Below are 27,766 nucleotides of genomic sequence, written 5' to 3'. Positions count from 1 at the left end.
CCAGAAATATTTACCCCTGATTCTCTTCGGCTGAAAGCTATTAGCCCATAAACAAGATACTTCAGAAACTTAAGCAAAGCTGTTTTCTCTGTGATGTCCTTTTCAATGATTTGTCTTTCAGCATAGCAGACTCAAGGGCTGCCAAAGTGGCAAAGAAGGACAAAGACAAAAATATTTAAGATGGCAAACCGATTTGTGAATCTAGATTTATATCATTTCTCCTGTTTGACAGTTCATGGTGAAAAAGGGACGTGTTTTGACACCCTCTGCCAGATTACTGCTGACCATAACATCTTCATTAACAGAGTTTCACACAGCAGATGAGGTATCATCTAGATGGAACATTCTTCCAATGCTATAGGTGTGGACAACGGGAACAATGGGAGAGCTCACACTGGTATTTACTAGCTTTCCATATCATTTTCATCTGTGAATTTGCAAAATTCCTGATGATCCAGGTCATAGAGATCAATGGCCAACAAATTAGAAGGTCATGTCTCATAACCTCGAGGATCCAAGCTGCTTATGAAGCTCTCACAGACAAGGAAGGCAAGCCCTTGCAAGTGCTGCTGTCTTTCTTTTCTCAAGGCCACCTTCTTGGTGAGTTTTATCTCATAATTTCTTGAAAAGGCTTAAACCGTGGGTTCCGTGAATTGCCTTTTCTTGTTCCATATAAATAGACCCTTAGGTTTGACGAAAAGGATTATCAGCGATGGAGAGCGTGGACAAGAAGGCCAAAGCTTATAGCGTGGCAGCGATGGAGAGCGCCAAAGGTAACAGCGACGCGATCAGGAAGGGAAAGAACACGAAGAGGCAGCGAGAGGAGGAGGGACAAGCGGCCGGGGCCCCAAAGAGAAAGCGCCTCCAGGAAGTAGTGGGCATCCCGAAGAAAAATCAGGTAGCATGTAACATTGATGGGTTAGATATCACTTGGCATCAAGATTTCCATGACTTCTGGCCGCGACCGACATCCAAGCTACTGACACCGGACTACCTCCACTGCGCTGGAGCTCAAGAGCTTTACACGCTCCTCACCCAGGAGCTCTACTGCGTCCAGGAGAGAAGAGATTGCGACGATCATGACAAGAGGAACGCCCAGCTCTTGGTGGTGATTGGCGGAACGCGATGCCACATGATGAGGCGCCTTGAGGATCTGTGCAATTCTAGAAGATCTAGGGGAGATAAAGTCTGGTATGGGGTTCAAATCAAAGAAGGCGGAAACTTTTGCACGCTATTCAAGTACAAGTTTGATGGGATGAAAGTGCGCATGATCCGGGAGATGTCCAAGGAAATCCATACCCAGAACTGCGTGAAGAAGACAAACAACACGATCCAAGAGATCCTCTCCCATATCACTGGGAATGGTTACTTCTCTCCAATCCGTGTGGAGAGCGTCCACCATTGATCTAAAACAGTGTATTTAATGACTCTATAAAAATGGAGAACAAAAAATAGTGTGTTATTTCTCGTGTCTCTGTCTCTCTCTCTCTCGATCGACATTGTCAAAGCATGTTTCGCTTCTTAAATTCCTGGTGCATCGCTTCACCAATCTTGGCTGGTGATTCTACAACCGTGACTCCCGCAGCTTTCAGTGTTTTGATTTTGTCCTGGGCCGTGCCTTTGCCTCCCGAGATTATAGCTGCAAGGAACACACCATTTATCTTTTATGCTTGAAATTTCAAGCTTACCTCCAGCGTGACCCATTCGACGCCCGGGCGGGGCTGTCAATCCTGCAATGAAGGACACTACAGGCTTTTCCGTCCCACTCTCCTGCAAGAGTGTCCTCCTCAAGTTATGTCCAAGGCGTTATACAAATTAAGAGATCGAGTTTCACCTTGATAAATTGCGCAGCATCCTCTTCCGCGGTTCCACCAATCTCTCCAATCAAAACAATGCCTGGCAAAGCGGAAAGGACTTGAACCGACACTCGCAGCGTAAATAAGAGAGCGTCATACCTTCCGTTTGTGAGTCCTGGACAAAACGCTCCAAACAGTCCACGAAATTCGTTCCGTTGAATGGATCGCCTCCGATCCCAACGCAGGTCGACTGGCCCAGACCAACAGCAGTCGTTTGAAAAACCTGCAAAAGAAGAAAAGAGAAAAGCAAAGGATGTCACATAAGCTAACTCTGATAAAACGAGAAAATGTTTCAGTACCGCTTCGTAAGTCAGTGTACCGGACCGAGAAACAATGCCAATGCGACCCGGCTTGTGGATGTATCCCGGCATGATTCCGATCTTACACTCTCCAGGCTTGATGATCCCAGGGCAGTTTGGTCCGATCAAGCGCGTCTTGCTCTGGGATTTCATGGCAGACTTCACCTTAACCTGTCAAAAGAAAGTATATTCAGAACTTAGAAAAGATAAACTTTCAAAGTCATATCTAGATCTAGAGAAGAAACTTAGAAGTCCTAGAGAACAAAACTTAGAGCTTTAAGTCAATCATAGCACACAAACCAAGCTCTAGAAGCAAAACTACTAGTCAGTCACGACTCCAGGAAAAAAATGATTCCAAGTAGAACAGCACAACTCTAAAGAAGAAGAAGAAAAAAAAAACTCTCGTACCATGTCGTGCTGTGGGATGCCTTCCGTGATGCAAACCACCAGATCGAGCTCGGCTTCCACGGCCTCCATGATCGCGGCAGCTGCGAACTTGGGCGGAACGTAGATGACGGTCGCATTGGCCTTGGTCTCGGCCTTGGCCTCGTGCACCGAGTTAAACACCGGGAGCCCTAGGTGCTCTGTGCCTCCCTTTTTGGGAGTGACGCCCCCGACCTGGACCACCAAAGTATACACGAATCCATCGATCCCAATTCCAATCCCAGATCTTCCCTCTTTGACCTAGAAATCGCGAAAAGGCTTACCATTTTGGTGCCGTACTCGATCGCCTGCTCGGTGTGGAAGGTCCCATTCTTGCCCGTGATGCCCTGGCAGAGGACGCGCGTGTTCTTGTCGACGAACACGGCGGGCGTGGACGCCGAGCTCCCGAAACCCCGGCGCTGCGATCCAGCGCTGCTGCTGCGCTCCACGAATGCCGCGATCCTCCTCGCCGCCGATCTCATCGCCCCGCCCTCCCTGTGGCTCCTCCTCTCAAAGCATATTTCCTAGAGAATATTCCAAATCCCTAATTTATCGCCAAGAACCCTAAAAGCGTCGTCTTCTACCTCGGGTACTGGAGAGTCTTGCGAGTCCTTCAATCCTACACGCGCTAGTGCCCAAACTGCGTCGTCCTTGTAGGATGAGTGGCCAATCAATCGATCCGACACGCCACAGAGGACAATGTTGGTGTGATACACGATTTAATCGGAACAAGGCAACAAACGGTCCGTGCTAAGATTCTTTCCCCTGGCCCATTTGTGATCGAGCGACACACTGCCAAAACCCTCAATCGCTGGATCGTTCTCCATTTGGTCTCTAGCGATTAGCGTGTTACCGTGTGTGTGGCTTCCAATGGCGCTAACAAGTGTTTTTGTCCACGAGGGCATCCACGTCACAGGACGTGTCCACGCGGCAACGCCGGCGGCGGTACACGTGGCAGTCGCATTTATAATTCTTCTTTCCCCTTTCTCACAAACCATTCTCGTAGAGGGCTCTTTCTCCTCCTCCTTCCTCGAGCAAGCAATCAGCAACTTGGCTATGGCCACTGGCGCTTGCTCGATCTCATCCAGTCGCATAGGATAAAGGGTCTCTCGGGTTTGGGTCTCCTCGTCTTCTTCGCTACTCGCTCGATTCCTTCCGTGTCTTGTTGCGTGAGAGCACGCATTCCCAGCTCCCACTTTATGCCAGGATCCAATCCCCAAGCTCTCGGGCTGATGATCACACCAGCGGCCAGTCTCCCAGGACTCTGCTCGTCGCTGCACTCTCCACTCCGTCGAGCAGTGACCCTCTTGCTCGCGGCGGCGGCGGCGGCCAAGAATGGAGCAGCTTATGCCCCGTAAGTTACCCAAGTCGTCCATGTCGCCGTCTTCCTCACGCTCGCAATCCACCTCGCGCTGTCCGAGCAAGAGGAAGAAGAGCCCACCACACAAGGATGGCTCCTCGCATACTCCCAGATCTTCCAAGCTGCCACCTCCACGGCCACACCATCCTGTGCATCCGCCTTACGGCTCCTCCTACTCGTGGGACTCCGCCCAAGGCCAAGCTTTCATGGACAAGGTCGCCACTCGGACCCAGTCCGCTGCGTCGATCCATGACGCATCCCAGCAGCAGCAGCAGCAGCAGCAGCGGCAGGACGGCACCAAGGATACTCCATATCTCGCACTCGTTCAGCTCTTCAATCAGTTCCAGGTACCTTTCTTCTTCTGGTTCTTCTTCCATTCTTTCTTCCGGTTCTTCGTCGCTCAAAGCTTCTCCTTCTTCTCCTTCCAGGGGATGCCGATTGATACCAAGAAGACCCTTGTAACTGTGACTGTTCTCGGCAGCACGGGCCCTCTGAGGATGGTTGTCACCAGCGACGCCACCGTCAAGGAGGTGATCAAGATGGCGCTTCTCAAGTACGCACACGAAGGCCGTGTTCCAGCTCTCGGTCGTAGCACGCGGGAGTTCGAGCTGTATGATTCTCAGTTCAGTTCCCAAGGTTCGCTCCATCTCTCCTGCTCGTGGAAGTGTCAGTCTTACCAAACGTTTCCTGCCGCTTGGTTTTGTCAGCACTCAAGCCAGATGATCGGATCGCCAACATGGGAACCCGGAACTTCGTCCTGTGCCCTGTTACCCTCAAGAACAGCTGCGGCGAAGAGTCCAAGACTTCTTCCACCTCCAAATCCTGGTGGAGTTACGTCACTGGCATCAAGTCGTTGGTTTAGCTCAACCGCAACGCAAGGCAAAGCCAGAAGAAGATATTTGCCGTGAATGGTTGGTCTATAGCGTAAGGCATCTCCGCGCATTGTTTATCATTGTTTCTCCATCTAATCCACACGAAACCATTTCTTGTGTGCATAAGTCTCCAACGTCATGCCTGGTGATAAATCCCATCTGATCATCTGATCGTGCCGAGCCTTTTTTTATATTCTCGTGTCTTTGCATGATCCCAGACCGGAAACGGTCCCACGCCTGCTTTCCAGAAGCTGCCAGGAATCAAATTCTTGAATGTACCTGTGACCACCACTGCGGTCAAACTTGTCGGTCGATCATCCTCCCACTGCACCGTCCACCAATCCATCTCTATCTCTGTCCCTGTCTCTTATGTCCTTGTCTCCTCCACTGCCTCCACCACCCGTCTACAAGCTGAAGGAGAAATCCTCGTTTTCGTAACGGACGGAACAGTGATTGCCCGAGTCGCCGCTGTCCTGCCACTTCACCACCCTTGACGAGCTCGAGCTCGTTCTTGTCCTGGAAACTCGCTGGCTGTCGCTGCTGAAGTCGCTGGACGAGAGTGCCGACTCGACGCCGTCGGCTCCACGCGGCAGTAGGACGACGCCGTTCCACAGCATGACGAACATCTGGATCGGCTCCAGTGACTGCTTGTGCAAGGAGAGGATCTCGCTGATCAGTAGCGTGTCGAAGCAGCGAATGGCGCCGGAGGACTGCACCATCCAGGGGGCGACTTTTCTTCCAGTAATCCGGGAAATCACTAGTAGCTTTCCGGCTGCACGCCCGGAATCATGCAGTTGCTTTAGTCCAGCACGGTCGGCTGCAGTTCCAGATTCGACCGATGATACGTAGAGAAACCCCTGGAAGTTCTAGACGTATAAACAAAGAGCAGTAAAAACAAATAAATCCAACATACCTCCTCAGTGTGACTGATGCCGACGCCTAGTCTTTCGCTTTCATGTGGAACAAGATTCAATGCCAACTCTGATGCAGCAGGAGCGAACCACAGACGAACTCCTCTCAGCACCCCTATATCGCTTCCAGCCTCATCGTGAACAGTATAGCTTCCCGAGTTTGCAACACTCGATGCCTCTTCTTGACCAGCCACGCCAAATCCTCTGGCACTCGAGCCCTGCAAACAGAATTTTGTTAAGAAACTTTAACTTGCTACTAAAGGCAGTTACCTGTCTGAGAATTGGTTCTGTTTGGATGTTCACAAAAATGATAGGTACTCCTACCTTTTGTGAAGCCGACAGCCACGCCATTGCTCTTGCTGAAGTGTCATCGACATCGTTGTAACCTGCTCCCAGTTGAGCTTGCTTAAACGGCATAACGAGCAGTGAGAAAACAATTGACGAATTTGGAGGAGGAAGAAAATGCTGCATCTTTTGTTGCCACGCGTACGAAATAACGCAGCCTCTCATCTGTGTGTTGGAAGTTCTGGACTTGCCTCTGCCTTCTAAAACCTTCTGCGTCTGGTCTAAAAGTCAAGAAAAAAAAAAAAAAAAAAAACTGGCGAGTTGAAAATTCGACGCAACTGCTAAAAACGCAAAGGCCTTACCTTGAATAAGAGCGCATTCCTCTTCAGTAGCATCCATAAAGGTGGCCGTGTAGCTCTTATCTTCATAATCTGCCAGTGCATAATGCTTTCGAAGCACAGACTCCTCAGCAACCACAGACGCAGTGATTTCTAGCCTCCTCCCTTGCCGAGAAATTCTCACATAGATCCTTTCTTTTGCAGAGGCAAGTTTCCGGAGCTCTCGACCAAAGCCAGTCTTCCCTCCCGAAAAAGGAGATTTTACAGCAGCAACCACCTGGCTTCCGGTTCTGAGCTGCTCGATCACGTCTCCCGGAAGAAACTTATCCTCGCTCCAGGCCTCTGATCCCGCAGAAACGCTTTTCACAGCCAGCACAGTCTTCTGGCCGACGCCCATTTTACCCAACCTGTCGGAGATCAGAATCATGGACCCGGGAAGAGCATGGACCCGAAAACTGTCTCCAAACTACTCCGAATCCAGCTATGTGATGTCAAATACTGATCTGCAAGTTACAAATCAAAATGCTATCTGCCATACAGCGTTTTGCACTAGAAATCTTTCACCTTGCCAAGAACGCCCAACTCCTGCTGGAAGTAGCCGGCAGCAGCACTACTGAAACGTAGAAAAGCACATCATTAGGGCTCTCCTCCTTTCCCAGGTTAAAGAAACTCACTTTAACAGCTGAGCAGTGCGTCCTTTCGAAAATTCTCCTATTGTTTTGCAATCACAATCGCAGAGATAAGTCAGCTACGAGACACCGAAGGAAAAGAAAAGAGGAGCCTCACCTTTAGTCTTATGTTGTTGACATGGACAGTAGAACCGTGTCCCCCTATCGTTGACTTAGAGCAGTATTTCGGTCTGAGCCCGGGCTCCGAGTAGCTCGCCGTCTGGATCGTAGTCTCTCTCAATCACCAGATTCGTTTTCTCTTCCAATCTCCAGCCAGCACCGATTCTCAGGACGCCTGCTGTGGTCAAATGGACGTATGTGTAGATGTCACCTGGCAGCCACAGCACGGCCGGTTCTTGCTCGCTGCTGGCCGCTGGTATCCTCCTGCGCCTCTTGAACTCTGTGCAAGTGAATACTCCGCTATCCTGCTGTTGAGTGACTGAAGAATATATCTCAAACACCTTCCAAGTTCCGACCAAGTCCTTTGATTGGAGGCGTGAGCGCTGTGATAGCAACTTGAGCTCGGGGTTGCTCGATGACCTTTTCAAGTTAACCAGCCATCAGTGCCAGGCATGTACTGCGAACTTGATTTACCTGAAGCTTTGCTCATTTACAGGTCCTAGCCATTCTTCCTCGTACGCAGCGACGCGCAAGACTTCCACTTCGTCTGTTTCGTCATTCACTGAGATCGTGTGACATATCCGCACCCGCTTATGCCCAGCTCGAACTAGACACTTGAAAACACCGGCTTTCAAAACATGGAACCAAGAGAAAATGTCTACTCACCTGCTCTACTTTGTGCGTTGGTGAGTAAAAGTAGCCCCTTGCAATGGTTGTGTCATCTTTCGCTCTGAGCAGGCGTGTTGGTCCCCGAGAAAAAGCTCCGTCCTGATGTAGAAAGAAAAAAAATAGCAGAGGGAGTAAAAAGGAAACTGTTACTTGACACAAACCACAGGCGGGCTTTACCTCAAAGAACACAAGACCCGGCTCCATGCCGATTGTTTCCTTCTCCATCACATCCTTCATGCCTTCGTATGAGTGCTTGGCCTTGAGTTCACATAAAGTAAACGGTTCGACACTTCCTTCCTGAGACGTACTACCTTCAGTTTCAGAAGAGCTTCCTTCAGGATCTTCGACCCCTGCAACATCGTCCGAATCTAGTTCTTCTTCGTCATCTTCATCAAAGTCATCCTCATCGTCATCAAAGTCATCATCAAGTTCCTGTTCGTTATCATCAAATTCTCCATCACCGTCCGTCAACTCTTCTTCACCACTAGTCCCATCGGCCTCTCTCTCCACATCGTCTTCGTCGGAGGCTCCATCTTCTACAGAACCTTCTTCGCCACCACTATCAGTCTCCAAATCTAATCCTGCCTCTTCTATCGCCAAATCTTGCTCAATTAATTCGTCTTGTGATTGGACCTTCTCCTGTGTTTTGCTAGCGTAAGGATTCTGCAAATTCCACAGCACTTCCCTGTCGATGCTTCTCTTCTCGGGAACAGACTCCACGAAACTGACGATCCGGCAGTCGTAGAGATACTCGTTTCTACCACCCAGACCCACTGGCTCCACCGCTGCTGTGTCCGGAGAAAAAACTGCTCCGACTCCTCTCCAAACACCATGGCTGTTGCTAGCAAACGTATTCCAAGCCGGTGTTGGCACTATTTCCTGCCAGGAAAACGAGAGTCACAAGAATTCTAAGGAGGTTGGGATGGAGAAACTTACTTCTTCTTGAAGAACTTCCTCTCGATCGATTATAAACATTCCCGACACATCCTTGGACACAGGTTTCTTCTTCTTCCATTCTGTCTTCTGTTTAGGACGAGGAGAGCTTCCATTCCTCTTCTTAGCCTCGTTCTGGAGCGCTTGGTTCCAGGCATTGTCGCTTTTCCTAGCAAAATTCCTGTGCTTGGGAGCCGCGGCGCAAATCCTCAGCGCCGGCATTCTTACCGAAAATCCAGCTGCATTTCGATGCCGCGGACTCGGCCAGCGATCGAAATCCACGCCGCCGCAGCGGAGGAGCGGCAATCCAACCAGCGCTGCCATGCATAAACCCTAAAAAAGAAAATAGGGTTTATAATGCCGATGGAACATCATGAGCACCAATTTTCCGGTATGCGGCATTCCTCTTCTCCTCCCCAGCTAGGGTTCTTCTAGATGCGGCTATGATGAATCCAACAGCGCTTTCAATAGCATGCGCGCCTCCAGGATGCCGGCCGATCGCCAGATCTCTCCGCAGGCTCTCGAGCAGTTTCGATCCGCTGACAATCCTCCGCAAGCACAGATTCCAGCGGCGGATTATCAGAGCGAGCAATTCGGAGCCGCGGGCCGTGAATCCGTCGCCGCCGCCGCAGCGCAAATCCAAGAGCAGCCTCAAGGCGCTGCTGGATTTTCCCCGGTCGATGTGGAACCAAATCTCGCATCCTCTGAGTAACTTTGGATTTGGAAAGAAGAGCCTGTGGGAGGCCGGGCTCGGATTGTTTCTTCTGGGTGGAATCGTGCTGCTTGGGCTCACGCTGGCTTGGGTCAAAGGCACACAGCTGAGAGCTCGCTCTCGCAAATACTTTGCCACATTCGAGTTTGCCAAGGCTTGGGGGATCACTGTCGGGACTCCCGTGCGAATTCGCGGTGTCGACGTCGGGACTGTGATTCGTGTCAAGCCAACTTTGGAGAAGCTCGACGTGGAAGTCCAGGTATTTCTCTTCCTCGTTTTTTTTCCCTTGGTGTTTTCTTTGGTTCTTATCTTTTCTCTTTAGATTGTCGATGCAAACCTGGTGATCCCTCGCAACGCGCTCGTGGAAGTGAACCAGTCGGGCTTGGTGAGCGAGACGCTGATTGATATCACGCCGCAACATCCCATTCCCAGTCCGACAGTCGGTCCCCTTCATCCAGACTGCAAAGGCGAGGGCCTCATTGTTTGCGACCGGGAAAGCATTCGAGGCGAGCAAGGTGTCAGTCTGGATGAACTCGTCGGGATATGCACTAAACTCGCGAAGCAGATTGATGCACAAGGAGTAAAGAGGCTTTACGACGTTGGCGAGCGCATGAGTCTGGCGGTAGAAGAAGCCAAGCCTCTTCTCGCCAAGGTAGGCATTGGTTTCCCAGTTTTCCTAGTCCCAAGTGTGGATTTTTGTCTAACAAAGTGATGCTGGCCCAGGTTCAATCAATGGCTGGCGACATGGAACCTCTGATCAAGGAAATCAGAGATGGTGGGCTTCTTAAAGAATTCGAGAAGCTGACAAAAGTTGCAGCGGAGGCCGGGGAAGATTTAAGGTGCCAAAGTGGTTTTTTCTCTTTCTCCTCTGCCACCACTAAAGCTTATCCAGTTTTTTCTTGTAGAAAGCTCAACAGCTCAGTTTTGACGCCAGAGAACACGGAGCTGCTTCGCCAGTCGGTCTCCACATTAACAAAAACTTTGAAGCACATCGAGGTAAAGAAAAAGCTCTGTATTTCTAGAACAGTACAGGGATCTCATCTCTGTCGCCTTTGGAATCTTGTCCAGAGCATTAGCGAGGACATAAGTGGGTTGACAGGAGACGCTGGAACACGCTACAACCTCAAGCAGCTCATCCAATCGCTGAGCCGGCTTGTCGCAGACTAGAAAACCCAAGTAAGAAGAATCTACGGTTTTTTTTTTTGCAACAGCAAAGATGAAAACAATTCTTGGTTCTTTGCTTGCGAGAGGTTTTAACAAAATTCCAGAGCTAAAAACCTCTACTGCGCTCTCGGCGCCACAGGTTCCAGAGCTTCGATCATGGCGACGCTGTTTCCCCTGATCACCTGCGAGAGTAAAAAGAAAAAGGTGTGACGAAAGCTCGAGCGCAGAGTTTTGCTACTACTTACCACCATGCCAATCTCCGTTCTCTCGTTGCCACTGATCTCCATGGTGTTGTCCAGGACGAGGTTCATGAACTGATCGAATCCTCTCAGCACGCCCACCACAACTCGGTTTGCGTTGAGCTTGACTGTTAGAAACAAAGGAAACGAAAAGAACCATAACGAAAGACTGGGAAGAAGAGAATACTCACTCATAAGCTTCAAATCCATGTACCTAGCGCCGGCGAAAGAAAGAAATCAGTCAAGCAGTGGCCCGAGGAAAACTTCTACACTTACTTCTTGAGATCCGGCGGCTGCCCAGACTTGCTCATGGTGCTTTGGCGCTCGCTTCCCTCGCCAGGAACCCTAAAAAATGATCTTGGCTACGTGGCAGCATCCCAGCCGTTAGAGTACCCAAAAACGGCCCTAGGGCTTAGGGTTTTTAGCTTGCATTCTGTGCTGACCACTTTCGATGGATCAATGCACTTTTGTAGAAAGAGCTCTCGTTTTTGGTGATCAAAATGGCTCCAAAGGGCCTTTGACTATTAAAATTCTTCGTGAATTTTCTCTGACCATGCTTGGTTGCTCATCCATCAAGTCATTGACCGGGAACCTTCTCTCGCCATTGTTTAGGAGCGTCCCATGGGAGAAGTCCAAGCGGTGCCTGTTTTATAAGCCTGGGGCGTCTCACTCCACAAGCTCTCCCCCACAGCCGGGATACGAATCTAAATCCCCTCGCTCGAGCCATGCAAGCTTGATCTTGCAAATCTCCACAAAACCTAGAAAAATGAAGAGTCGGTTAGGGTTCTTACGTGCCACCGTTGTACACGCCAGCGTTTGCAGGGGCGGTGGCATGCAAGGCTCGTGCTTGTGTTTGCATGTTGTGTCCTCTCACCCAGAAAACCCAATGTAGCCCCGTTCTAGCTCCCGCCAACTTTTTCTTCTTGTGGTCCTGGAGAAGGATCATAGGGCAGAGAGCCTATAGAAATCTCGACCTTTTACCGTGAAATCTACCATTGTTAATCACGAAGCTTGAGGGGCGAAGGGTCCGTCCAAAAGATTTGTACTTCGTTCTGGGATTTTAGTATATAGGCTATGCGCACTGGTCTCTCTATTGACAAGAAAGAAACGTATGTATGATCAGTCCACCACGGGTCACTCATCTCGCTGTGTCGGCTTTTTCTCCGTGCTAACAAGCAAGCCCCAATTCCCTACACATTGATTGAGTGGGGAGAGAAAGAGTGAATAAAGGGACGTGGTGGCTATGGCGACCTAATTGGATCCGTCGTTTAGTCCCAGTCGTATGTTAGCACTCTTCTTGCTTCTTATCCCTCGCATTCGTCTTTATCTCCTCCACTGAAAGAAAAAGAGAGAGAGTGAAATGTTCGTGTTCTTCCGGAATTCCCGATCCAATCGTCTCGGCATCACACACAACAACACCACTTTGGTTGGTGGATCGACATTTTCCTTCCCTCGCTCTTTCTTTCCTGCGAGCCCCAAACTTTGCTTTCGTCACAGGAAACATGCCGGTATTTGTATTGTCGCGATAGAAAGTTAGCGCAAAATCGATCGTGATCAATCACTCTCCCCACCTTTTCCCCCTGCTCTTTAAGATCCCACTTCCTTTCACCATAGAAAACATTTTGCTTTACAGCCCCCCGTGTGTGAGTGGTCCTTGTTACGCATTTCATGATCGACCATTCAAAGCTTGTGGTGGTCTAGAGAAGATTTGTAAAATCTCTTTACAGCCTTTAAAAATCTCTCGCTCACAGAGATTTCCTCACAGTCCAGCGCCAACAAAGAGGCCAGAGAGCTCAGGAGTGTAGAAGAATAGCAGTAGAGCAAGAGCATCCCCAGCCCCGGCCCCAGCTCAAGGGCCAGGCAGCCAACAAAGCTCTGTGGCCTCTTTGGACACTGTGAAGGCTGGTGGTGTGTGCATGGTTTTAATTGCAAGTTTGTCCTTCTTCTTGGAAGAAAGAAAACAAAGGAGAAAAAAAGAAACAAAGAAGAAGCAAAGATCTCCCCAGCCAGCAGTAGTGGAGGAGTGATTTGAGTGAGTGTAGTGAATGGTGGTATTGCTTTCTTCTCCAGGAATCCAATTCAATTCAAAGTCAGACAGGAGACTTTAGTCCACCGCATCAGTGAGCAGTGTCTCAAAAGGGTGCAGTAGCAGAGCTCCCCAGTTCTTGCCCCCCACAAGGAGAAAAGGAAAGAGGGGGAAAAAAAATCCCAAGAGACAAGAGGCATTTAACGCACACTGTCCCTTCTTCTTTCTTCGTTTGCTCTTCTTTCTTGTGAGTCGGATCGCATCTTTCTATAAAAATGGGGAGAGGAGCAGCGCAAGCAGCAGCAGCAGCAGCAGCAGCAGCAGACGTGCCTTCCATTCCAAGCAGCGCCAGCAGCGGTCTCGCTAGCGGCAGAAGATTCATCAGCAAGATCAAGCTCACGCGGCTGCCATACCATCGCCTGGACGAGATCCACGAGGAGGAGGAGATCGGGGGCGACGATCCGGTAGATTTGTTCCAGAGCTACATCGAAGAGGAGGAGGAGGAGGAGGAGGAGGAGGAGCAGGAAGAAGAACAAAAAGGAGAGGAAGTTTCAAGAGCTCAAGAACAGCAGCAGCACCAGCGGTCGAAAACGAGGAGGATGTTCACTCGATCGTCCAGCAGCAATTCATGGCGTGTGCCTCTCCGGGTGGGATCGGCGGGCTACCACGCGCGAAGGAGGAGCCGGTGGCGGCGGATGAGGCTCCGGATTTGCAGCCGCGTACGATGGAGCTGGCTCTCGCCGCTCGAGTTCCTCAAGAAGCTGCGAAGGGCTTACATCCAGGCCATGATCGGCCTGTCCACCAAGGAGAGCCAGTGTGGGATCGTCTTGCTGAGCAGTCCCTGGAGCTTCCCTGTCGTCGTCCCATTCCGTAGTGGAATGTGTTGATCGATCCACCCAGCGATCGCAAAGCTTGTTCCTTCTCGGTGTCTTCTCTTTTCTCTCTCGTGTTCTTCGTGCTTGTGGGTCTTTCCAAAAGGGTGCTGGCAATTCATTTAGATAGGATTTGATTAATTTGCAAGAGCTCCGCGCTCGCTGTAAATACCCAGAGAAAGCAATAGCCAGATCGAGTGATCCATCGCTCCATCGATTGACAAAGCTGTCGTTTGACTCTGGATGGGTGGAAACGACGAGCAAGCGATCCTGGAGGAGGATCGGTGCCACCCAAAAAGATATACGGGCTGCGTGACAGTGCTCAGCGGTGGCAGATCATCAGGATTCAGGACAGTGGTGGCAGTGGAGCAATTTGCAGGAGAGAGAAGAAAATGCGCCGATCTCCTAGGTAGGACTCCGAGGGAGCACGGTAAGATAGAAAAAGCGTATGGATCGAAGAAGCACACTGTTCTTCCTGTGAGGAGAAGCGTGAAAGAGAGAGTGCTGCCTGTGACTGTGTCAATTCCCAGTCAGAGAGATCCTTGGGAAGAAACAGGGGTATAGCGCCATGCCATACCGTAGCTAGAGAGTAGATCGTACCGTCTCGAAATGCGATTTGCCGACGTGGAAGCATCGCAGCGGGCATCATCCGTCGCCATAGAACGGGAGGCGCGCTAGCGCCGCTGCGACGATACCCATGGAAGCCGCCGCCAGCAGCATGAGCTCCAAAATCATGCGCCAGTTCGCCATTCCCGCTCCTGGCGATCGATAGAAGAACCCTAGAGATTGGATCCAGAGGCAAACGATCACTCCTTGCTTCCAATCGTTCTTGACATTTGAAATTCACGCGCGGGCTCGAATCCTGCCAAGCGCAACGAATGTATTACTCCATAAACCGGGAAAATTCTTTTTTATTCCACTGTCAGGAAATCTGGGCCGTTAATCGGGTGGCATTTTCCGGGTCGAAATAGTCAAACCTGCGCGTTTTCTTTTCAACCCCAAACCCTACAAACGAGTTGTTGGGATGGATCGTCGTTTTGATGCGCTCTAGCTCGGTGTCGCGCGCGTGATCTTTCCAAATCGCGGCGAGGATCGTTTCGCGCGGATCTGGTATGATATTTTGATGCTTGGCCGGGGCTTTCACCGTGATTCTCCTCACAGATCGCAATGAATCGTCTCACCACGAATGTGGAAGAGCAGCTCATAGTCAAGGCTATCCAAGAGGAAGTGACATGGGAAAATCTTCCCAAGCGTCTCAAGCTCTTCATGGCTTCCAAGGATGACTGGCACAGAAAGTAAGCGATCGATTCTATTTTCCAGTTTTAGGCTTTAAGCTTGGGCTCGCAGGATCAAAGAGTACTGCATCAAGAAGCGATTGAAGTGGAGCGAATGCCACGCTCGGAATGCCTGTAGAGAAGGCGAGTACTACGACGATCTAATGCGCTACCTACGTAAGAACCTTGCGGTGTGCATTCCAACCTTCACGTTATCATTTGAGAGACTCTTTTCTCACACAATGTTGCTTTCTCTGGACAGCTTTTCCCGTATCACCTCTCCGAGAACATATGCCGACTCATGCGAGTTTCTCCATTTCGATACTACTGCGATATGCTTTACGAGGTGATGAGAAACGGTAAGGATTTTCTTCTTTCGTAGTGGCAGTGGTTTTACCTCTCTTTTTTTGCGATCATCAGAGAAACCATACGATAGTATTCCCAATTTTAGTGCGGCTGATGCTCTGAGATTGACCGGGATAGGAAGAAACGAGTTTATAGATACCATGAATAAGTCTAGAGGAAAGGTATTTTAGTGATTACGTTCCTCACTTTCTTCGAAAGATATTTCACGTTGCTACTTTTGCAGAAGTTTATGTGGAAGATGAACAAGTCTATTGTGAAAGATATGCTGCCGACCGTGCCGGTGGATATTGCTATAGAACCATGGTGGACTGTTTGCGTGGTTAATCTTTCTCTGGAGGAGTATCGGGTATGGTTTCTTTATTAGCTGCTTTCTTAGAGAGCTTACTGTTGTTTTTAGAAATTGTCTCCAGAGGAGCTGTACGTGATCGACAAGATTTGTAAGGAGGACATAAAACTGTACTGCGAGTTTGATCCGAAGGTCGTGCGGAGTTTGTATCGCAGGGGACTCGTCTACTTCGACATTCTGGTGCTTCCAGATGACCGTTTTCAAGGTTATTGTTTTCTTCATTTGCAGCCTCTTGTCCTAAGAATTATTTTTCTTCAGTATCGAACTTGGAAGGATTTGTCTCCAATCGAGAACAGTCATACGAGGATCCTATTGAGGAGTAAGTTATAAGGATTCTTGTGGTCTTGAGTCTAGTTTTGTGTTGTACAGAGTTTTGTATGCCGTTTTCGTTGCCTCAAGTGAACACGCAACTATTTCCGAACTGGCAGCCACATTACAGGTCGATCTGGATCAGCTAGAAGCTGCCGTTTCGGTTGCCTGTCGCCTTGGATGGGCGACTAAAATGCTCGATCCAGCAGCACTATTGAATGACTCCAATCAACCCGGATCACCTGGAAGCGAAGGCGAAGGTCTTTCTTTCTTTACAAGTCCAGGAGGTCAGAGTCCGTCACACGACGGAGGTGGAGGAGACCAACCCCGTTCCAAGTCCGGAATTCGAGTTGCATTTTTAATAGACGCAAACATGACATCGTACCTCATGATGGGATCTTTTTCACCAGGTATTCTCCTTGCTAGTGTATCTCCGATTTACTCGGCTTCTGAACGTGTGCAGGGCTGAAAAATCATGCGGTGACTCTATATGAGGCTGGTAAGCTCGGTGACAGCAATATTGCTGAATTCTGCAGCGACTTGAAATCTTTAGAAAGTACAAAGCTTGAGGGGGAGCTTCAGCAGTTCGTCGACCATGCTTTAAGCCTTCGTTACGCATTGGAATGTCTAAGGTCCGGAGGAACAGCTACAGACACTGACGACGAGCTAGAGGAGGCAGGTCCTGGGGTTGTTAATGGAGAGCTAGAGAACGCTTCAGACTTTGAGTCAGAGTTTTCCTTCATCAACGGGCAAGGGACGACCGCCAACAGGCTTAGCTTGTCAAGTGACACGGGGCTGGCAGGAATTGTCCGGGGGAAAAGGAAGAAATACTACAGAGTGGATGTTCTTCGATGTGAAAGCCTGGCAAGTCTGGCCTCAGCCACGCTTCAACGTCTCTTCCAGCGAGACTACAGCTTCGTCGTTTCTATGATCCCGCTGGCTTGTCCACCTCTAGTTGCCTCGTATAACGCGGCGGGTCCAGTGCACTTCGGTCCTCCATCTCGAGCTGCCGTGACGCCGTGGATGAAGCTGCTTCTGTACACTGTCTTCGAGTGTGGCCCCGTGTCTGTCGTTCTTCTAAGAGGCCTACGACTGCGATTGCTTCCACCACCTTTGGCAGGCTGCAGCAAGGCTTTAGTGTGGACGTGGGACGGGTCTACTTTTGCTGGGATAGGTGGCCGCTTGGAGGGGACCATGATTCCGGGAGCAGTTCTCTTGCATGGCTTGAATTCGGTGCTGAGGCATTCAGCAGTCCTCGTGCAGCCTTTTCAAGAAGGGCCGGACTCCTCTCCTGTCACGGTGGACGTTCCACTTCCGCTGAGCGAAGACAGGTTTAAGAGTCACCTTAGCGGCAGCGACGACGAGACACTCCAGTCGTATATGGAGTCTGCAGACGAGCTCAGCTTGAAGACTGTTGGATACATTCGTTTTCTGCGGGTGGGAAGCCTCGAAGACAGTGTGCGCTGGGTCCCTCAGGCTGTGGAGTTCGGAGTGCCTCTTTCCGACACCGAGCTGTGCAAGGCTGTCTGCGAGGGTGCCGTTTCTTGCGAGCTGTTCCACTTGTTTTCGCTTCCGAAGCACCAGGATGCAATGCAGCAGCTGAAGAAGATGCTTCATGACTTTATTGGAGAGTACCAGGCAAATGGACTAGTGGCGAAGCTTGCTTATACGGCAGAAAAGACTGAGACGGGCAGGAGGCCAGAGCTTACTGTCAACTTTAGCAGCCGGTGGAACCCGTTTGCGGAGCCTGATAGCCCGTCGCCCAAGAAGAACCCACGCAGCAGGAGGAGGCATTCCAGCATGATGAGCTTCGACGGAGATATCTTGAGGTAGTGTAAAACTATAGCCTGTGTTTCAGGCACGACTAAATTCTGTCATGCAGAGCTTTCTCGCTTGCTCCAATCGATCAATCACCAAGCGAGCCGTCCTCTGCAAACAAGTCAGACCCTCTCGACGATCTGGACGTAGGAGACGTCCCTCTTCCGGGCGTAAACTTGGTGTTCGACGGCACCAGTCTCGTGCCTCTGGACATCGCCCCGTGCTTGCAAGGCAGCCTTGCTCCGAGTCTCGTCGCTCGGGCGAGCGCTCCAACACCGTCGCACAGATAAGTCTAGTTTTCCGTTTCTCTGGTCAATTTTTTTCTTCCGGGGGTCAACACCGGGTCAGCGATCGTATATATATATATATATCTTCGACTTCTGGGGTCCAGACAGCAGCAGCAGCTATGGGGGAGGTTGTCAATCCCGCTGTGAAGCTCGGCATCCTGGGATGCGCAAGCATTGCCAGAAAGGTTTCCAGAGCAATTCTACTAGCAGGGTCCGGGGTTGAGCTCTACGCGATTGCCAGCCGGTCCCTGGAAAAGGCACAGGAGTTCGCCAAAGCCAACGGATTCCCCTCTTCGGCTAAAGTCTATGGCAGCTACGATGAACTCCTGGACGACGACGCCGTGGACGCCGTCTACGTTCCTCTGCCGACGGGGCTCCATTTGGAATGGGTGCTCAAAGCGGCTGCCAAGGGGAAGCACATTCTGCTGGAGAAGCCACTGTCGCTCAACAACGAGGATCTGGACAAGATGGTGGACGCCTGCGAGAGCAAGGGGCTGCAGCTCATGGACGGGACTATGTGGATGCATCACCCGCGGACCGAGCGCATGCACAAGGATTTGCAGGCCCTCGGGGACATCAAAGAGGTACTTTTCTCCTTCCGAAAGTTCTCTCTGTTTCGTTTCTTGTTTCCATGCCAGGTGTTCTTGAGCTACAGTGCTTTAGATCTTTTGAGCTTGCTGTAGCGTTCATTTGGCTGCTTCTGTTTGTTTTTTTTTTCACCATCTTTGATTCATCGTGATCCAAACTCATTTTTTTCTTGACTTTTTTAACTCCACAGGTCCGGTCGACTTTCAGCTTCCCGGCTCAAATCCTCTTCCCGGGCTTCCTCAAGAACAATATCCGAGTGAAAGCCGGGCTGGACGAGCTGGGGGCGCTGGGCGATATCGGCTGGTACTGCATCCGCGCCATCTTGTGGGCGCTCGACTACCGCCTCCCGGATCTCGTGACGGCCTTGCCCAACGCCACCATCAACGAGAGCGGCGTGATCACCGCCTGTTCCGCGAGGATGGTGTGGATAAAGAAGAATCGCCAGGACGAACAGGACGAACAGGAAGAGGGCGAGACAACAGTGGCGACATTTAGCTGCTCCTTCCACGCCTTCATGACAATGCACGTCACGGTGCAGGGCACGACGGGCGCGCTCGCGTGCGACGACTTCGCCATACCCTTCAGCGACGCGCGGGCGGCGTACCGGGTGCTGTCCAATGCCGGGTTCGCGGACATGGATCTGACGTGGCGGCTGGAGTCGCGGGACGTGGTGGTGGACAACGAGGTGCCGCAGGAGGCGGCCATGGTGCGCGAGTTCGCGAGGATCGTGTCCGGGATCAAGCGCGGTGGCGGCGCGGTGGAGCGCGGGTGGCACGACAAGGCCAAGAAGACGCAGGCGGTGCTGTGCGCGGTGAGAGACTCCATCGCTGCGGGATACAAGACGATTTCACTGTCCTAGGACAATACGTCGGTACTACCCCTTCAAAAATAACAGTTACCTGTTTTGTTTTAGACCATGATGTCCGTACTATTAAATAAAAAAATGAAACCATCATGTTCGTACCATTAGTGATGTCCGTACTATCAAAACAAAAATTTACCAAAACTTACAGGGTTGGAATATGACTTATACTTCGAGACAACCCAACAAGTTAATGCGCCTATGCCCTACAATTTAAATAGAAAGTTTATAATCACGCCTATGCCCTAATCCTTGCTAGGTTTAGTCCGAGTTTAACACAACCCACTCTAATTTAAACTTTGGATTCCAAACGATGCCTTTGGCGGCAAAATAGAGGAGAGCGTCTCGGCCACCATGGCCATGGACGGCCTCAGCACGGCCTCTTGCTGGGCGCAACACTTCCAGATCTCGCGCAGCCGTTGATCTTCCGCGGGCGCGCCATCGCCGCCGTCGAGCAGCGCCGCGACAATGGCGCCAAACGCGCGCACGTCATCGCTGGGGTTTGGGGGCGGCCGACGCATGAGGGAGGCCAGGCCATAGCGCGCCAGCCTAGGGCTCGAGCTCCCGCCGTGCTCCAGGTCCAGGAGGACATTGCCGGGGACGAGATCGCCGTGGACGCCTCCATTGGCGTGGAGGAAGGCGAGGCCTCTCGCGATTCCCAGCAGGATCTCCTTCTTGGCGCTCCATTCCAGGGCCGCGCGCTCCAATCCAGGGTTCTTGAGGATTTCGTCGAGCGATCGGCTGCCGCTGGTGCTGCCGTCGTAGATGATGTAGCGCTTCTTGCCGTGGATGCAGTAGCCGAGCAGCGCCACCAGGTTGGAGTGGCTTCCCAGGCCAGCGATGGCGGCCAGCTCGGCCTGGAATTCCCGCGGCGAGCATCCCTGGAGCTGGACGACCGATATTCTCCGGGTGTTCTTGGCGGATTCGATCTCGGAGAAGGGGAAGCGCTTGGGAAGACCTGAGATCGTCTCCAAGAAGGCCTCTTCGTCCGAGTGGTGATTCACCTCTTCCTTGTTCTCGTCCCTTCGTCTGGATCGGCGGTAATAGCAGGCGAAGATCAAAGCGGCGATGGCCAAGAGCACAGCCAGCACGAGGATGGAGATTTGCAGGGCTCTCGAGGTATGGTGCGATCGGCCTCTCTTGGCGATCCGGATGAATCCCAGGTTGTGCGGGTTGGAGCTGGGCAGCATGCTTCGGATGGAATCCGTGTGGAAGCAGACGCTGGAATCGTTCCGGAAGAAGAAGGCCTTGCACGAGCAATTCCCGAGGCACAAGGCGCGGCATTCCTCCAGGGTCACTGTGGATACACCAAATGCCGCGACGACAAATCGGATCGCGAAGTAGTCCACGCCCTGGATCATCAGGAAATCATCCTCTGACGAGTTCTTGGACGGAGTCTCCATGCAAGAATTGGCATCCGCGGCATCACTCCGGCATCCTTTTGCGGCGTCTCGCGAATCCACAGGCAGGAAGGCGATGGTGGAGTTTCCATCTGCAGTTACCCCGACCGGGCATTTGCAGCTCTTGTTTTGGAGCTCGGAAGAACAGATGCCATAGCTTCCGCAAGAATCCGGGAACTCACAGGGATCTCGGAGAGCAGCATAGTCTTCCACCATCCGGCCGCCCTGCCAGTAGTAAACGCGGAGGTTTCCATCGGGACCCAGGCGAGCTCGCCGGGTGAAATTCGTGGACGCCCTGTTCAAGCTCGAGAATGGCACGAAGTGGACGCGAGTTTGCTCGCTCTGGTAGAGGCCGATGTAGCCGTCGGGCTGGATTCGCATGTAGATGGTGGATCCGGAACCATTCTCGTGCTCTTTGAGCGCGGCCTCGGTCCAGTATGGCTCGGAGCCTGCCAGGAGGAGTATCCGATCTCCCTGGAGCTGGAGCGAGTAGGATCCAGAGCGTGGATCTTGGTTGGAGATGGAGGAGACGAGCCGCATGGCCTGGGTGAAGTTCTGGCCCTGGAGCAGCGTGTCTGTTGGGTGATCGAAGCTCTGCCACACCACGCCAGCTTGATCATCGCTTGGAGGACTAGACGACGACGATCGAGAAACGACTCTCAAGTTCCCGGAATCCAAGAGCTCGAGAAAGTCTCCGCTCGAGGAGGAGGACGGACTAGTGGTGGATGACGAGGAATTCCACTGGACGTTTTGGTGGATGGTGACAAGGAGGGAGCCGGAGAAGAGGAGCTCCGGGGTAGCACGGAAGGGATCGTCTCTGTTGGCCATCCAGATGGTGTCGAGCGGCTGCGAATTGGCATTCATCCCAGCGACGGCGAGCGCGAAGTATCCTGCTGCTGGATCTCGCGAGAAGCCAGCGGCGAAGTCCCTGTTGGAGCTGACGAGGAAGGCCGAGAAATCTCCAGCGCCTGCTGGTGGGCTGAAGCGAAATCCTCTGGGGACCGAGCCGACGCTCTGCGCGGCGGAGGAATGGAGGTGGAGGAAGAAGACGAGGCCGCCATAATAGAGCTTGGCGAGACTCTCCATGCTGTGCTTTGAAAGCGCTAGCGGCGAGAGGAGAGGGCGAGGACAAATAAAGATCTCGAGGCAACTTACGAGCGATTACATCAGGAGCTAGCAATGATCCATCATCCGTGCGTGACCTACGCGCGAGCCCAACCATAGGCCGCTCGGGGCTACCAAAGTCAGCCATTGGCAATTTCGTGTCAACTCCATAGCGGGCTTCTTTGTCCTTCTTTCCGGCTGTATTAATGTTGAGATGCCCAACAGGCGCGAGAAAAAAAACTAAAAGACTGCTGCTTGGGCGTTGACTTTTCTGTTCCGGACGGGACGGGGTGAAATGTCAACGCACCAATCGCGAAAAGAAAAACAGTAACAAAACAAAACGGGGGCGCCGTTTGACCCGTGGCAATTGGATTTTAAAAGACCAACCCCGCCATATGTGGAAGTGGTAAAACCCTCGCTGACCACGTGGCATTTGACACTTTTTAGGGTTTTGTGAAGGATTTGGGGGTTGGACAGCTGGCTTTAGGGTTTGCGGATCATGGCTGTAGAGAGCGCTTCCACCGACGGTGCGGGGCTTCTTCGTGTGGAGCCTCGCGAGTTGCAGTTCCCGTGTGAGTGGATCTAGCGGAATTTCGCTTGTGTTACTGGATCTGAAGGTTTCTTTTTTGGCGGCTGCGATGAACAGTCGAGTTGGATCGGCAATTGTCGTGCAAGCTTAAGCTGGGGAATGACACCAAGCATTATGTTGCTTTCAAGGTATCAAGCTTCTTCGTTTGATCTCGAATTTCTTGTTTGCTGTTAGTTTTTGTTTGATCGAGAGTTTCTTGTTTCTTGTTAGTGTTTGTTTGATCGAGAATTTCTTGCTTGTTGTTATAGTTAATGTTTGATCGAGGATTTCTTGTTTGTTGTTGCAGGTTAAAACAACATCTCCCAAGAGTTTTTGTGTAAGTCCCAGCACGGGTGTGCTCCAACCACGGAGTGCTCTTGAAATTAGTGGTAATCCTCTCCCTCTATAAAAATGTTGGCTCTTTCCATAAGAGAAACTTGTTGCAGTTACTATGCGAGCACAACATCGAAAACCGGTGGACGGGCAGAGCAAAGACAAGTTTTTGATCCAAAGTGTTGTTGCTCCGGATGAATTCCTGGCGAGTGACATCAACCAGGAAATGGTAAGTAGTGGCGATTTTTCTCTTCGCAGCTTTGATGGCGATGCAGTTCACAAAAGACCTGGGGAACGAGATCTTCGAGACCAAGATGAGGGTGTCATTCGCGTTCCCTGCGAAAGAAACGAGCAATGGAGCTGTGCCGAATTCTCATGACGTATGTGTTATCAGTATGATTCAGTTTTGTTTACGTTCTTCCTTTGTTCTTCCAGGCTGGTTATCTGAAGGAGAAAATCCAAGAGGTTTGAGCTGTCATTCCTTATTTTCCTCGTTGTCCTAGCTCACTTTATTTGCAGGTAAATGCGGCTTTGACAACCGTTTCGGAAGAACGAAACGCCGCTGTTGCATTGAGCCAACGCTTGCAGCAAGAACTGGTAACACATAAAACTTGCCTTGCTTGCAGCGACTTTAGCTTTGTTTCTTCAGGAAAGTTTGACAGCAAACAGGAACCGATCGGCCGCACAGAACGCTGGATTCTCCGTCCTGGTAGTCCTCCTGGTCGCTCTCCTTGGCATTGTGCTTGGATTCCTGCTTGGCACATAGCAGTAGTATCTCTTTCGGACTTGGTATGCACTCCAAAAATCAGGCTGCGTGTTATATAATCGACTCTACAAATTCTTTTCACCGCGTTCCCAGATGTTTCTAAATCCTGTGTTCTCTAGTGTGTGTGAGAGAGAGGTCACGCAAGCCGGCCAAGCACGAGCGCCGCGGCTAGAACCCACGCAAGCTGGAAGCACCGAAGCGAGGCGGAGGAGGAGTCCGCCGGTGGCGGTGGTGGCGGAGCAAACTTATCAAAGTTGGGAAAGTTTAAGTCGTCGCCGTCGTCACTTCCATCCTGGGGAGAAGGCGCAGCCTTTGGCGTGGCTGGCAGTCCCTGGCCAAAGCTAACCTGGATCGCGAATCTCATTCCCGAGTCTCGGCAGTGGGAGCCATCGTCGGCGGAGCAAAAGAAGTACGTGGTGCCGGTGGTGGTGAGCATCACGGTACTGGAGCCGCTCGAGGACCAGATCTGGAGCGTCTCGTCGTCGGCGGTGGCGTCGCACGACTGGTAAGTCGTCAGATTGTTGGTCTGGACGACAGTGTGGCTAGGATCATATCGAAACACTGCCGAAAAGAAAAGAGAACTTTGCTTTTAGTGCTCGCTAGCTAGCTTGAGAGAGGCTTACCCAGTGAATCTCCGAGCGAGGCTGTCAAGCTGGAAGCCCAGGCGGTGTAATTCACGATGGTGTTGCTCGCCGTTGGGATGGTCCAGCCAGTGTCGCCCCCGACAATGTAGGTGGTGTAAGCTCCCACGAGCTGGGACGCGATTTGGATCCACAGTGACACAAGCAGCAGCAGCAGCGGCGACGAGTTCCTCATCTCTTGGAGCTTAGAACTTGGAAACCGGTGGCCCTGCTCGCCGCTTGATCGCTTTGCTCTGCCTGTTGGTCCGTAGAGATGAATTCACTCCTGCTCGCCACGACGGTGATAGTTGTGAAAGTGTCGCTTTTAAATTGGCTCCGACGTCACGTATGACAGGCCACGTCCTTCTCGCGGGTCCACTCTCGCTTTCAGCTGGAGGAGCTTTCTACTTCATGTTGCGCGGTGGTGTTTTCCGTTTCTTCCATGTTCTTCCCTCTCGGTCGATTTGTCTCTAGGCTTTTGTCGTGAAACGCGGCTGGCTGGTTCTTATTGCACAAAGCGCCGAGGGAGTTACTATCCTCCAGCCGAGCTCGCGGATCGTGGCTCTCGTTCCAGAATGTCCGCCTCGTTCTTCCAGTCGAATTCTCTAGCAGCCCGATCCACGACGGTCGTCGCGATTGCCAGTGATGAGGTGCAAGCCGGCGATGGAGCGTTCCTTACGTTGAGAACTCGACCAGCTTTGCCGCTCTCGAACAGAAAGTCGCCGATGATTTTCCCTGTGTCGTCGATGGCGACGGCGTGGACTCCTGCCCAGCCTTTGGTCGTGTGTTCTACTTTCAGACTCGGGCAGTATCTGCGGCAACAACAGTTCGTGAACTATTCATTGTTGACGATTCTGATACCTCTGTGCCTCCCCGACGAATGCTTTAATGTTGATGTCTCGCCAGATCTCTTGGAAAACGATCTTGGGATTGCCAAGAACAAGCTTCCACAGGCCCTTGGTAGCAGCAAACGTGAGCGCGTCCTTGATGTTCAAGTTCCAAAATGCATAGCCTTCTTTCGAAAGTGCTAGAGCCGAGTTTGGGCCTATGAGCACCCGTCCATCAACACGAGGTGTCAAATGCACGCCAACCATGGGGAACCTGTTCGGTGCTCGAGATCAATTCTCTAGAAACAAAACACAAAATACTTACTTTGGATCGGGTACCGGATAGATATTGCGCTTGACGAGCTTCCGGTACTCGGGCTTTAGCTCATGATAATTCCCACGAAATGGAAGAACAGTCGGTCCCTTCGCACCACCGGCCAAGCGTGCTACGTAGTCAGAATGGAGCCCGGCACAAGTGATGAGCCACTTTGCCTTCACAGTCTCATTCCTCTGACTTGTAAGTTCCACACCTCGGTTCTCATCGGCATCGATCTTCTTCACTTCAAAACTACGCCCAAGATCGAGCTAGTGTCACGAAACTAGGCAAAAGAAAGAAAGAAAGAAATGGTGGCGACTTACTTGGTGTGAATTTCACCCCTCCCACTGTGAAGAAAGTCTCGAGCATACGATCGTCCTACAGCAGCATAGTCCACAATGCCAGTGTTGGGCGAATGAAGAGCTTGGAGGCAGCGAACGTTGGGTTCCAGCTCTTGTACCTGGTGTCCATCAAGCAACTCTATGCCTTGTACCTTATTGGCAGTAGCTCGCTCGTACAAATTCTTTAGAATGGGGAGCTCCTCCTCGGCAGTGGCAACGATCAGCTTGCCCACCCTCTCATACGGCAGCTTGTTCGATTCGCAGTACTCGTACATACGGCGAGCTCCATCCACGCACAGCTTCGCCATCGCGCTGCCGGGCTCGTAGTAAATCCCGGCATGAATCACTCCACTGTACACTGCAAGCTCAATCAAAACCCAGGAAAGAGAAATATTTCGATCGAATGATCGATCACCTGTTGTGCGACGTCTGGTGAGGGACCAGATCCTTCTCCTTCTCCACCACTGTGACGCTCGCCCAGGGAAATCGCGAGACGATCTCTCGCGCTGTAGCTAGCCCTACAATCCCCCCGCCAACGATCGCGACATCGGATTCCTTGCCGGAGAGAGCGCTCATCCATCGCGGCTGGCGTGGATTGAAGCGATTCCTAGCCGATCTGGGCAAGATCCGAGCTGCCGCCATCGATCCCTCGCCACTCCCACGAAGACCCACGAGAAAACACCAAGAAACAAAATTGGGACGCCAGTTGGCACGCATTTATTTGCTCGGCAAGGTAAAGGTTTTATTCCCGATTATCACTAATACAATTTTAGTACTAGTCTCATGCTTTAGTATGTGGATCCATTATATCCAACATTGCTTCCCTGGATCATCGAGAAAACGACCAGATCAAAGAGTGTTTGCTCCAAAAATCACGACAATTTCCAGAAGAGAAGCTCGAGAAGTGACAAAAGATGATAAAAATCTCACCTTGACATCGTAGAACTTGATGTAGAACCTGGAAGGCGGCACCGAGAGCCTGGACTCGAGGATCCCAGCAAGAGCTTTGCTGACTTTGCGATTCGAGTCGGGTGCGATCGCTCCGATGGAGACGAGCTCGCCATACGCCGCCGCTTCTCGGCTGCCCCCAAAGAGGATTGGAACTCGATCATTCAAAAGCACCATCATGCTCTAGAAGTTTGAGCGACAAAGAGTTAGACAAGGAAATCTGGGAGCAACGATCCATGATCAGAGCTTACACTCTCGGGCTTGCCAAGAACTCGGGCCACCGCGGCTGTGGCCTCCTGGAGAATGTAGAACGAGGTGCTGCTATCCACGCTTGTGTTGGTGCTAATGGTGAGAATCGGCATGATTTCTTTCCCCTCGCGAGTGTTGCAAAGGCAGAGAAAGAAAGATCTTCTCGAGCTCGAGAAGGAACTAGCAAGCAGCAATGCGAAGAAAAGAATGCCTTTGATCTCACAATGTCACGAAGAGGCCTTTTTATTCGGCTCCTGGAGCCACTGTAGTAGTCTCTCGCCTTTGTACCGCCAAAAGCTGAAAGATATTCGGAAGCTTTCCAGGCATATCCGTGGGGACCAAAGTACCAATACCTGTACCCGCGATGACACACTGCGCGTCGCAAGCAAATGCGACCCAATCCATTCGATTAATGAGTCCAACCAGCACCTGAGGCAAATCATCATAGAAATTATAGCTCGAAGAGCCCTAAAATATTGTGAAGCCCTAAAATCTAGCGGTTTCCACGTCAGCAATGCATTGGGTTCGAATCTCTTTACAGAAAAAATTCGCTTGTCCCACGCGTGGAAAATTCATAATGGTATGAAAACAAAGAGACATTAAAGAGGAGATGCCTGCGTCAAAACAAAGACGCAGTTGGGTAAAACGTGAGAAGAAAAGAGGGGAAAAGAATGTGCGCCGGGGAAGGGATTCGAAC

General features: G+C 51.3%; 14 protein-coding genes across 17 annotated transcripts; 5 read left to right on the top strand and 9 right to left on the bottom strand.

Annotated features, from left to right (window-relative positions):
* Window positions 1-1,434: 1,434 nt before the first annotated feature.
* LOC9655601 (succinate--CoA ligase [ADP-forming] subunit alpha, mitochondrial) lies at window positions 1,435-3,136 on the bottom strand. Its single transcript, XM_024668741.1, has 7 exons — window positions 2,863-3,136; window positions 2,564-2,773; window positions 2,156-2,326; window positions 1,956-2,079; window positions 1,835-1,896; window positions 1,689-1,770; window positions 1,435-1,639 (listed from the first exon to the last, which is right to left on the bottom strand). Exons 1-7 carry the CDS (start codon window positions 3,058-3,060, stop codon window positions 1,503-1,505), a joined length of 984 nt encoding a protein of 327 aa, XP_024524509.1. The 5' UTR covers window positions 3,061-3,136; the 3' UTR covers window positions 1,435-1,502.
* A 486-nt stretch (window positions 3,137-3,622) lies between these two features.
* On the top strand, window positions 3,623-4,931 carry LOC112344297 (uncharacterized protein At4g22758-like). Its single transcript, XM_024668742.1, has 3 exons — window positions 3,623-4,285; window positions 4,367-4,574; window positions 4,646-4,931. The coding sequence occupies exons 1-3, from the start codon at window positions 3,914-3,916 to the stop codon at window positions 4,798-4,800; spliced, it is 735 nt and encodes a 244-aa protein (XP_024524510.1). The 5' UTR covers window positions 3,623-3,913; the 3' UTR covers window positions 4,801-4,931.
* A 39-nt stretch (window positions 4,932-4,970) lies between these two features.
* Window positions 4,971-7,009, bottom strand: LOC112344296. Its single transcript, XM_024668740.1, has 5 exons — window positions 6,909-7,009; window positions 6,369-6,847; window positions 5,992-6,287; window positions 5,724-5,939; window positions 4,971-5,667 (listed from the first exon to the last, which is right to left on the bottom strand). Exons 2-5 carry the CDS (start codon window positions 6,769-6,771, stop codon window positions 5,215-5,217), a joined length of 1,368 nt encoding a protein of 455 aa, XP_024524508.1. The 5' UTR covers window positions 6,772-6,847; window positions 6,909-7,009; the 3' UTR covers window positions 4,971-5,214.
* Window positions 6,831-9,046, bottom strand: LOC9654393. Of its 3 annotated transcripts, none has more exons than XM_024668738.1 (7): window positions 8,738-9,046; window positions 7,979-8,680; window positions 7,799-7,900; window positions 7,607-7,746; window positions 7,131-7,552; window positions 7,019-7,063; window positions 6,831-6,957 (listed from the first exon to the last, which is right to left on the bottom strand). In XM_024668738.1, exons 1-5 carry the CDS (start codon window positions 8,954-8,956, stop codon window positions 7,186-7,188), a joined length of 1,530 nt encoding a protein of 509 aa, XP_024524506.1. In that variant the 5' UTR covers window positions 8,957-9,046; the 3' UTR covers window positions 6,831-6,957; window positions 7,019-7,063; window positions 7,131-7,185. The 3 variants fall into 3 exon arrangements, with proteins under 3 accessions (XP_024524506.1, XP_024524504.1, XP_024524507.1); XM_024668736.1 differs by having other exon boundaries at window positions 7,019-7,055; XM_024668739.1 differs by having other exon boundaries at window positions 6,831-6,954; window positions 7,019-7,055.
* A 44-nt stretch (window positions 9,047-9,090) lies between these two features.
* Window positions 9,091-10,681, top strand: LOC9654392 (protein TRIGALACTOSYLDIACYLGLYCEROL 2, chloroplastic). Its single transcript, XM_002964337.2, has 5 exons — window positions 9,091-9,705; window positions 9,769-10,098; window positions 10,170-10,285; window positions 10,352-10,442; window positions 10,515-10,681. Exons 1-5 carry the CDS (start codon window positions 9,178-9,180, stop codon window positions 10,611-10,613), a joined length of 1,164 nt encoding a protein of 387 aa, XP_002964383.2. The 5' UTR covers window positions 9,091-9,177; the 3' UTR covers window positions 10,614-10,681.
* Window positions 10,652-11,232, bottom strand: LOC112344298 (probable small nuclear ribonucleoprotein G). The gene is made up of 4 exons (XM_024668743.1): window positions 11,126-11,232; window positions 11,041-11,063; window positions 10,856-10,977; window positions 10,652-10,792 (listed from the first exon to the last, which is right to left on the bottom strand). Exons 1-4 carry the CDS (start codon window positions 11,158-11,160, stop codon window positions 10,727-10,729), a joined length of 246 nt encoding a protein of 81 aa, XP_024524511.1. The 5' UTR covers window positions 11,161-11,232; the 3' UTR covers window positions 10,652-10,726.
* Window positions 11,233-13,858: 2,626 nt separating this feature from the next.
* On the bottom strand, window positions 13,859-14,593 carry LOC112344485. Its single transcript, XM_024669368.1, has 2 exons — window positions 14,348-14,593; window positions 13,859-14,261 (listed from the first exon to the last, which is right to left on the bottom strand). The coding sequence occupies exons 1-2, from the start codon at window positions 14,394-14,396 to the stop codon at window positions 13,885-13,887; spliced, it is 426 nt and encodes a 141-aa protein (XP_024525136.1). The 5' UTR covers window positions 14,397-14,593; the 3' UTR covers window positions 13,859-13,884.
* Window positions 14,594-14,757: 164 nt separating this feature from the next.
* Window positions 14,758-18,237, top strand: LOC112340410 (protein FAM91A1-like). 2 transcript variants are annotated; one of them, XM_024669226.1, is made up of 11 exons: window positions 14,758-14,857; window positions 14,909-15,042; window positions 15,095-15,212; window positions 15,284-15,380; window positions 15,442-15,548; window positions 15,611-15,733; window positions 15,785-15,938; window positions 15,992-16,052; window positions 16,103-16,452; window positions 16,506-17,871; window positions 17,925-18,237. In XM_024669226.1, exons 2-11 carry the CDS (start codon window positions 14,915-14,917, stop codon window positions 18,148-18,150), a joined length of 2,730 nt encoding a protein of 909 aa, XP_024524994.1. In that variant the 5' UTR covers window positions 14,758-14,857; window positions 14,909-14,914; the 3' UTR covers window positions 18,151-18,237. The 2 variants fall into 2 exon arrangements, with proteins under 2 accessions (XP_024524994.1, XP_024524995.1); XM_024669227.1 differs by lacking the exons at window positions 14,758-14,857; window positions 14,909-15,042 and having other exon boundaries at window positions 15,095-15,198.
* On the top strand, window positions 18,200-19,701 carry LOC9655600 (uncharacterized oxidoreductase At4g09670). Its single transcript, XM_024669228.1, has 2 exons — window positions 18,200-18,731; window positions 18,926-19,701. The coding sequence occupies exons 1-2, from the start codon at window positions 18,267-18,269 to the stop codon at window positions 19,592-19,594; spliced, it is 1,134 nt and encodes a 377-aa protein (XP_024524996.1). The 5' UTR covers window positions 18,200-18,266; the 3' UTR covers window positions 19,595-19,701.
* Window positions 19,702-19,868: 167 nt separating this feature from the next.
* Window positions 19,869-22,485, bottom strand: LOC9654391 (PAN domain-containing protein At5g03700). The gene has a single exon (XM_002963963.2). The coding sequence runs from the start codon at window positions 22,081-22,083 to the stop codon at window positions 19,885-19,887; it is 2,199 nt and encodes a 732-aa protein (XP_002964009.1). The 5' UTR covers window positions 22,084-22,485; the 3' UTR covers window positions 19,869-19,884.
* Window positions 22,486-22,523: 38 nt separating this feature from the next.
* Window positions 22,524-23,849, top strand: LOC9655599 (vesicle-associated protein 1-2). Its single transcript, XM_024669222.1, has 8 exons — window positions 22,524-22,673; window positions 22,748-22,818; window positions 22,977-23,058; window positions 23,116-23,231; window positions 23,278-23,382; window positions 23,438-23,467; window positions 23,522-23,599; window positions 23,652-23,849. Exons 1-8 carry the CDS (start codon window positions 22,601-22,603, stop codon window positions 23,766-23,768), a joined length of 672 nt encoding a protein of 223 aa, XP_024524990.1. The 5' UTR covers window positions 22,524-22,600; the 3' UTR covers window positions 23,769-23,849.
* LOC112344445 (stellacyanin-like) lies at window positions 23,797-24,616 on the bottom strand. The gene is made up of 2 exons (XM_024669224.1): window positions 24,392-24,616; window positions 23,797-24,329 (listed from the first exon to the last, which is right to left on the bottom strand). The coding sequence occupies exons 1-2, from the start codon at window positions 24,582-24,584 to the stop codon at window positions 23,905-23,907; spliced, it is 618 nt and encodes a 205-aa protein (XP_024524992.1). The 5' UTR covers window positions 24,585-24,616; the 3' UTR covers window positions 23,797-23,904.
* A 77-nt stretch (window positions 24,617-24,693) lies between these two features.
* On the bottom strand, window positions 24,694-26,563 carry LOC9655598 (L-2-hydroxyglutarate dehydrogenase, mitochondrial). Its single transcript, XM_002963962.2, has 5 exons — window positions 26,288-26,563; window positions 25,855-26,223; window positions 25,541-25,783; window positions 25,250-25,489; window positions 24,694-25,200 (listed from the first exon to the last, which is right to left on the bottom strand). The coding sequence occupies exons 1-5, from the start codon at window positions 26,512-26,514 to the stop codon at window positions 24,921-24,923; spliced, it is 1,359 nt and encodes a 452-aa protein (XP_002964008.2). The 5' UTR covers window positions 26,515-26,563; the 3' UTR covers window positions 24,694-24,920.
* Window positions 26,564-26,603: 40 nt separating this feature from the next.
* Window positions 26,604-27,411, bottom strand: LOC9654390 (macrophage migration inhibitory factor homolog). The gene is made up of 3 exons (XM_002963961.2): window positions 27,072-27,411; window positions 26,803-27,003; window positions 26,604-26,696 (listed from the first exon to the last, which is right to left on the bottom strand). The coding sequence occupies exons 1-3, from the start codon at window positions 27,180-27,182 to the stop codon at window positions 26,661-26,663; spliced, it is 348 nt and encodes a 115-aa protein (XP_002964007.1). The 5' UTR covers window positions 27,183-27,411; the 3' UTR covers window positions 26,604-26,660.
* Between the last annotated feature and the right edge of the window lie 355 nt (window positions 27,412-27,766).

The sequence above is a fragment of the Selaginella moellendorffii genome, unplaced genomic scaffold (genome assembly GCF_000143415.4).
Source record: "Selaginella moellendorffii unplaced genomic scaffold, v1.0 SELMOscaffold_4, whole genome shotgun sequence".
In the NCBI taxonomy this organism is placed as follows: domain Eukaryota; kingdom Viridiplantae; phylum Streptophyta; class Lycopodiopsida; order Selaginellales; family Selaginellaceae; genus Selaginella; species Selaginella moellendorffii.
Note: the sequence above shows the minus strand (reverse complement) of the source record. Positions and strands in the feature narration are given on the sequence as shown.